Source organism: Amblyraja radiata, chromosome 37 (assembly GCF_010909765.2).
Source record: "Amblyraja radiata isolate CabotCenter1 chromosome 37, sAmbRad1.1.pri, whole genome shotgun sequence".
In the NCBI taxonomy this organism is placed as follows: Eukaryota; Metazoa; Chordata; class Chondrichthyes; order Rajiformes; family Rajidae; genus Amblyraja; species Amblyraja radiata.
In genome coordinates, this window is record NC_045992.1 from 14,383,726 (window position 1) to 14,392,463 (window position 8,738).

The following is an 8,738-nucleotide window of genomic DNA, read 5'->3' on the forward strand; positions in this document are numbered from 1 at the left end:
TTTCCTTCAAAAGCATTTATTTTTGTGTAAAACAGTTCTTTTTATTCTGAATGAAATTGAATTGAGAACGGAGGCATCTTTGGCCTTATCTTCAGTCTAAGAAGTAATCCCATATCCTTGTTTTCTCAATCCAGGGGAAGTAGGCAGTGGTTCTGGTAAATACACTGGGCTTATTTTCAACAATACAGCCAGTCGGCCCAAAGCTAACCACACCGTGAACCTCCCACTTATCCGAGCCATGCTGACAGAGAAGTGGGCCACCAGAGTCCCCCTGAAACACAAGACACAGTGCGGTCAATCCCAGAACAATACAATCATACACAGTGAATCCCAGTAGCTCTTCATCACATACAGTGAACCTTGTAGGCTGAAGGCCCTGTTCTATGTTCTCTGTGCAGGTACATATGAGTCGGCCTCAGCATCATGTTTGGCACAGACATTGTGCACAGACACTGAAGGTCCTGCTTGTGAACTACACTGTTCTATGTTCTAAAGGTCATGTACAATACTTCATTCTAACAATAAAGGTGCATGATGAGGCCCTGTAAATCACGGACTGCTCCTTATATCTTGCAAGACACCTTTTGGCGGTCATAGTAGCTCAGCGGTAGCGTTGCTGCTTTACAGTGAATGCAGCGCCGGAGACCCGGGTGCGATCCTGACTATTGGTGCTGTCTGTAAGGAATTTGTACGTTCTCCCCGTGATCTGCGTGGGTTCTCACCGAGATCTTCGGTTTCCTCCCACATTCCAAAGATGTACAGGTTTGTAGGTTAATTGGCTTGGTAAATGTAAAAATTGTCCCTAGTGGGTGTAGGATGGTGTTAATGTGTGGGGATCTCAGGTCGGCGCGGACCAGGTAGGTCTCTATACTCCGCGCTGTATCTCTAAACTAAACTAGCAAAGATAGACCATTGCTTTCAGTGTTCCATCACAGAAAAGATCAAGACTTCATAGTCAAATCTCATGATGTACTGGGCAGCAGTGATCCACACCCACTTGTTCATCTCAGACTATAACAGACACCTCAGAGCACTGGAGAGATACCCACCAACGTCTCTGTATAATCTTCCAAATACATTGGTGGGATAAGCAAACTAAAATTAGCAACCTTTATTAGGTTAACAACCCTAGCATTGATGCCCTGGTTACATTCAGTCACCTCTAGAGAATAGGACATGTTGTTCGGATGCTTATCACCAGATTCCCAAAACAAGCACTCTATTCTGAAATCGGTCACAGAAAGTGATTGCAAGGTGACTGGGGAAATATAATCAAAGATATTCTCAATGGTTTCTTGTAAATATGTAACATGTCCACCAACCAGCGGGTACCCCTGGTGCTTGGCTGCTTAAGATGATATGGAGAATTAGAGAATCTATTGAGAGCCTTGAGTCCATTTGTCAGGAGCACACAGAAGCCCAGCGTAAAAGGCAGAAGGAATGCAACATCTCCCAAAATGTCCATGTGTCTACCCCATCAAGTATCTCCTGCTCTGTCCGCAGCAGAGTATAGATCCCACATGAACCTTATCAACCACTCCAGAATGCGCAGAATTGGTGTCATCCTTGATCCCAAGAAATCACCGCAGAATAAGAGAACTCTCCAACACTGCCCAGATGGTAACCAGTAGACTCTAGTCATACAGAGGAGCTAACTAGGGATTTCTTTGGCCCCAGAGTTCGATGCTAGACTGAAGGAACACCTATTGAAAAAATCTCTGCAAAACATTTTTGTCTTTCGTTTTAAGCGTCAAATTAACTGTAGAAACAAGGAACTGAAGAATAGTCTCAACCCCAAACGTTACCTATCCATGTTCTCCAGGGATGCTGCCTGACCTGCAGAGTTTACTCCAGCAATTTGTGTCTTCAAATTAACTTTGCCTGTCTGGTCTATTAAAAAGGATGATAAGAGAGTACAAAAGGGGCACCAATGAGGGGAATAGGTGATGTTAAGCTACAACCTGCTCCCTTCCTATTACCTGGCAAGCTGCAGGAGGTTCTTCTGTATCTTTAAAACCAGCACAAATCATTGTATTACGCACTCGATCCCCCCAGAACTTCTTCATTTTGCAGGTCTGATGTTCAATGATTGGCAGTCTGGCTTGGTTTAGCACTTCAGATAAAGTGACATTTTCCCTTTGTCCTGAAAAGAAAGGAGCAAATCAGACCTGACTGGTCTAGCACGTGGACTGGATGTGGCCTGTAGCGGCAGAGTGCGGTGAGGAACATTAATGGCCATGTTTGGCCAGGCTGAACCTGTAACACTGCCATAACAACAGGCCTTCATGGTCAGTTTAATGTCTGTACACCTATAACAACTGTGACTTGAAAACGGTGCCAAATCTGGCGACTCTATACTGCCTTAATGCACTACCACTACACACTTGTACTGTGTCCATGATGCTTATCAAAGATATATCTAAGTGCTTATATATGGTGATACCTGTACTGAACTGTATACAAAAATAAATTTCACTGTAACTTGGTACACGTGACAAATAAAGTACTGTTGAAATGCAACTTTGTACTGTCTTTGCAACAACAAGGCTCAATCAGTAGAATCCATAACCAGTATGATTCTGCTGGTTCCTTTATCATCCACATCGTCATACCACCTTTTTAATCACTATCTTTTCTGTACCAGAAACGAACATTGTTTTGTGAAGATTTGCTAAAGATCTTTGACTTGAAAGGTTAACCCCGCCTCACCAGTTCCAGATACTGCCTGACCAGCTAAGCATTTCTAGAATTTTATATTTTTTGTTTCAAATACACAAACGCTAGACCTCCAAAATAGGAAATGAAGAAACTCCTACAAACTAGATGATGGGTTTGTGACATTCCCAGTGCCCAGCATTTAGTCGGCACGACAGAATGGTCCACAGTCAATATGATGCAAGTCTGAAATGTAGAAACAAACATTCCTTTGGATTGATACACGGGTATAAACCATTCAAAAGTGTTATTTTGGGAGGTGATAAGTATGTTTTTTAAACACATTGTGTTGAACATAGACTGCTTGAAACACTGGAATGTGCTGAGTTAGTATGATAGCGAAGGCTGGTGTGTGCTGGAGAGGGTGACGTGGGTATGGTTGGTGTTTTTCTTTTTAAAGACATATGGAAATGAAAAATCGTGTAGATTAAATGGAGGGGACTAGCTGAAGTGAGCATGCTGCTAGATCTTGTGCTGCCCTGCAGACCAACAGTCACGGCCATATCTAGAATGCCTAAGAGATTGGAGTTTTGCACAAGATAGCCCATTCCAAGTCAGCCTGCTTTTTGGTACATCTTCGAAATGGTCTGCATCTACATGGAAATTCTCTACTCTGAAAAATAGCAATCCACTGATATCGGATATATAGTCTATTGTGCTTCCCCTAATAAGTAAGTTGAGTTTTCTAAATCCACACTTTTCCACAGATTTTTATGACAATCACGCAATGAAAAGACAAGGGATTTTTGCCGGTAAGATAGAAGAAAATGGGCAATTCCAATGTTCACCATTTGCCATAATGTATTGGTTCCAAGTTATAATATTTGTCCAAGCTTTACCCTTCACGATGAGTGTACAACCCATCAGTTGAGTACACAGTGGGGAGGAGGGACGGCCTTGTATTTTGATAATTTTCCTTTTGAATTGTAATTTACATTATTACTTTAATGAATCTTGTAAAGACAAAAATGAAAGACGCAATATTATCAAATAATGTGTGCCGGATATTTTTGAAACGTTCGAATATCCTCAAGGTTGATTTGCAGAAGATTATACCTCTTTAGTTGATAGCTCTCTGGAAATAATGGAAAGGTAAAACATGAGGTGGCCCAACAAACTTGGTCAGTGCTGTGATATAGTGTTGCTTTAGTACATTGCCCACCGAACCAGCTGCTCCATTCTCTGAAAGAAGCAAATAAACAAGGAAAAATAAACCTCGAACAACTAGGAACAAAAAAAAAAATCCAAGAATATTCTCTTTGACTCACTGGGCCATCAGACGAATTCCAGGAAACTACAATGACACAAGTGACCCAACCCCACCTCTCACTGTTGTAGGTTTGAAGTTATGCTTGAGGCAAATTAATTGTATCTTGTTGACACTCATTCATCCTGGTTCCTTAATCTGTTCTCTTACCTCTGGTAGCACCCCAACCTGTAGTCCAACACTGTTGACCAGGTAGCAATTGGCTGTTCTTCTTGGGCATGCAAGCATATCGGATGTAGCTGCTTTGTGAAATGTCCACTGCTGACTTGACCATGGCAATGTCATTCTCAATCTCACTGTGGAGCTGGTAGCGGAAGCGTTCATGTCTGTAAATTCTTTTCACACGATAAATCTTCTGGTTACGTTCTGAATGATGCAGGTTGTGTTTCCCAAGGACAATACGCCAATCAGCGGTGTCCACTGCATTCCCTCTGGAACGGACAATGGTTTGAGTCAAGAGTCAAAGCTTCAAAGATAAACAGTCTAAAGTGAGAATTATTGAATTATCCTGCATAACTAAATATAAATAGAACCTTCTGTACATCGACCACTGTATCTCAGTCATGTTGACCATTGCATGTGGTACAGTCACATTCATTTATTTGTAGGATGCTGGGTTCTTGGAAACCTTGCCCCCACTGTCCCTTTCCTCTAGTCAACTGTAACCCCACAAAATAATAACCTAGGCCAGTCATATGTAAGACCACAAACTGTGTCCTACAACATGGAGGTTGCAGGAGGATGATCTCAAACCCACAGGCATCCATAGAAAAATATGCGCAGGAGTAGGCTATTCAGCCCTTCAAGCCAGCACCGGCATTCAATATGATCATGGCTGATCATCTAAAATCAGTTCCTGCTTTTTCCCCATATCCCTTGATTCCTTTAGCGCTAAGAGCTAAATATAACTCTCTCTTGAAAATATCCAGTGAATTGGCCTCCACTGCCTTCTGTGGCAGAGAATTCCACAGATTCACAACTCTCTGGGTGAAAAAGGTTTTCCTCATCTCAGTCCTAAATGGCCTACCCTTTCTTCTTAAACTATGACCCCTGGTTCTGGACCACCCCAACAGCGGGAACATTTTTCCTGCATCTAGCCTGTCCAATCCTTTAAGAATTTTACATGTTTCTATAAGATCGCCTCTCATCCTAAATTTCCAGTGAATACAAGCCCAGTCGACCCATTCTTTCATCATATGTCAGTCCCGCCATTCCGGGAATTAACCTGGTAAACCTATGCTGTACTCCCTCAATAGCAATAATGTCCTTCCTCAAGTAGGATGCAAGCCACTACATCAGTCTGAACCCCTCTCCGTGAATCTGTGTTTTGAGGGCTGCAAATTTACTCAGGTCAAGGGTACAAAAGGGTACAAAAAGGGTACAAAAAGGGTACAAAAATTCCCAATATAGGGAGCTCCTGTTATGATCATGCCCCCAGCTAAGTACTGGGCTCAAAGCCTCACCAACTTTGTATGCAGTTAAATGCAAGTATATGTTTACCTGCACCATAGAAAATGGAAACATAGAAAATAGGTGCAGGAGGAGGCCATTCAGCCCTTCGAGCCAGCACCACCATTCATTGCAATCATGGCTGATCGTCCCCAATCAATAACCCGTGCCTGCATTCTCCCCATATTCCTTGATTCCACCAGCCCCTAGAGCTCTATCTAACTCCCTCTATCTATCACCCTTCTGCCTGATTGAATAATGCAGGCAATCTTCACCCTTTTATGGTATGTTATTCAAACACTTTGCCTCAAACCTTTGTTTGCTTACTTTTTAAAGCAATGTGCTGCAGTCAGGATCCAGTGACTGTGAATGAGTGTCCCACCACAGACGTGACTATAGGACCGACTCCCTCTAGGACGCACCTAGCAAGAGAGAAAAGCTTGTAACTACAGCATTAGTGGACTGATAAGTTGCAAATAATATTTACTCCTCCCATGACCATTATCAACGAAAAAATCTCACCATTTACCCTTGACATTCAATGGCATTTCTATAAGGAGACGTCACCAATAATATCTTTGGGAATACTGCTGACCGGAATTCCAACTGAATCAATGGCATAAATCACAGCCACAAGAGCAGTTCAAATGCTCGTCAACATTCAGCAAGTGACTCACTTACAGAATCCTGGGATGATTAGGTTAACATATGATGAGCGTTTGATGGCTCTAGGCATGTACTCACTTTTGTTTAGAAGGATGAGAGGAGATGAGGCCTGGGGTAGATCATACATGATCATAATATCCTATGCTCTATGTTTTAATGGGATTGCATTGCAAGCAGATGTTGAGAAGTGTGTTCAGCTCAAGCTGAACAATTTCTAATCTTGTGATGTGGATTCGATAAGACAAGTTTGAGTGGCCAAGTACGCTCTTCCTGCTCTTATTTTCTTATGTTCTTATGAGGCTGTACAACATTATTTCATCTATGACTTTAAAAGCCACAAAGCACACTTTGCCTTCCGATTCTTGGATCTATTTCAGAAATAATCCAGAAATAATCCAGAAATAAAGGAATAAATAGGATGTCTCTACTCTAATCCCTAGGTAATATTGTATTCCTGACTGTGGCCAGTGGTTGTGTTAAGTGAGGGGTCAATATCGACAGAAGCAGCAACACTTATAACAACCAAGTTTCTCTTCAAATATACTTCACGGTATTTGTTATTGTCTAACCCCTGCTTAGAACAAAAGACTCTTAAGAAAACTGGAGCAAGTCCAGCATCTGCAGTCTCCTGTGTCTCTCACGAGAATTGCGAAAGCCTTCCAAATTATAACGGGTTTTGCTATGGTGAAGAGAGAAAGTTCAATTCTACTAGAAGCCACATTGGAACCAGGGGGCTACAGTCCAATATATAATAGGAACTTGAGAGTGTAGGAGATTTTTTCCCCCAAAGTATAATCAGAAATGCTTTTGGAAGCAGAATTCATAACTTTTAAAAAGGATTAATGTTTTTAAAACAGCAAGAAAGAGAATCTGATGAGCTCAATGAGGGAGCTGACAGTGGTGTTATAAAAGCCAGAGTAGCCTCTGGAAGAAGATCCCATATCCATGTGGCACCGTGCCTTGTTGGGTTGTTTACCTGCAGAGAGACCTGCCATGGCCATGAGTGTGGACGTGCCTCGTTCCCAGATACGATCCTTCCAGCTACATTGGGCGAGAATAGTGGGACACCGCAATCCCCTGGCCAGTCTGAAAAAAACAATAAATATAGATATCAGCAAGGCACCCTGTGGAGAGGAGAAGGATCTCGATCCAAAATGTCACCCATTCCTTCTCTGCAGTCAACTTTATCAATCCATTGATCTGTGTACACGATGCCAAACTGGAACGACTGAACAGGCAGGCGTTAGATAATAAAAGGCAGAGAAGGGGCTAGATAATTAAAAGACAGAGAAGAAATTGGTAGGGTTTTGAGATTGTGAAAGGGTTTGATAGGGAGAACATAGGTGGACGATCCCAAAGCTAGAGCCAAAAGTACAAGGCAGTCACTAAATTACCCACGAGTGAATTCTAGAGAGACTTCATTATCTAGAGTTTGGCAAGAATGTGGCACACACTATCACACTGAGTAGTTGAGGTGAATAGGATGGTGACATTGAACATAGAACAGTTCAGCACAAGACAAGCCCTTCGTCCTACAATATCTGTGCCAAATACGATGCTGACAAACAAATTCCTTCTGCCTGCACATGATCTTGTGAATACAGATGCAGAGGACTCGTTTAGTGCCTCACCTACATCCTATGACCATGCCCATCTGAAAGTGTCTTCAGCCACTATTGTTTCTGCTTCCACCATTACCCTTGGCAGTGCTGTAAACGTGAAATAATTCTATGCCCAATGATGCAGTTGGTAGAGTTGCTGCCTCATTGCTCCAGCAGCCCAGGTTCAATACTGACCTCAAGTTTTGTCTGTGCACATTCTCCCTGCTAACAAATGAATTTCTCTGGATGCTCCAGTTTCCACTCACGTCCTAAACGCATGGTAGCTGGTCGGTTAATTGAGCTCCATAAATTGCCCCTATTCTGTAGGTGAGTGGTAGACTTTGGAGATGGGAGTGGAGGTGATGGAATTGTGAGGAGAATCCAATGTACTAGAATAAGATCAGTCTGTTTGCTGGTTAGTGCAGACTCGGTGGGCAGCGAACCTCTTTGTACCATATCTCTCTTTGACCTTATTTATTACCATATAGAGTAAAGACCATTGACTCATCGTGTCCATGACATTAAACAGAGTAATCCCTTCAGTCCATTATTCCCTAATCTTATTCCCCTGTAGCATTACAACATATTCTCTCTCACATGTCCACCAATGTCCTTATTTTTAATTCCCTTCCCACTTACCTTCACTAAGGGGCAATTTGCAGCAGTCACTTAACTTACCAACCTGCTTCTCTGGGATGAGAGAAGAAACTGGAGCACCTGAAGGAATCCTGTGTGGTGACTGGGAGAACGAGCAAACTCCACACAGATAGCACTCGGAGGTCAGAATCGAACCGGAGTTAATCCTGGAGCCGTGTGGCAGTGGTAGTGACACTCAAAGTTCATTATCTGACTGTTGATCGACATTAGCATTATTTAGGTTAGGAAATTAGTCTATTTTTCATTCAGACGACAACGTCACTACTCTTACCGAGGTATCCAATTTTGTGCTGAAGACCATTCCCCAAGTGAAAGGCAGGAGATACAGTTAGTAGGAGGACAATTAGAGGCACACTCTGATCCAACATGTTCAGCAACCATCC

The 8,738-nt window shown here is 42.5% G+C and overlaps 1 protein-coding gene across 1 annotated transcript; it reads right to left on the reverse strand.

The window, feature by feature from the left end:
• Positions 1-8,738, reverse strand: LOC116966553 (chymotrypsin-C-like). The gene is made up of 6 exons (XM_033012927.1): positions 8,627-8,738; positions 7,074-7,183; positions 5,759-5,853; positions 4,133-4,413; positions 1,980-2,143; positions 1-271 (listed from the first exon to the last, which is right to left on the reverse strand). Exons 1-6 carry the CDS (start codon positions 8,721-8,723, stop codon positions 92-94), a joined length of 927 nt encoding a protein of 308 aa, XP_032868818.1. The 5' UTR covers positions 8,724-8,738; the 3' UTR covers positions 1-91.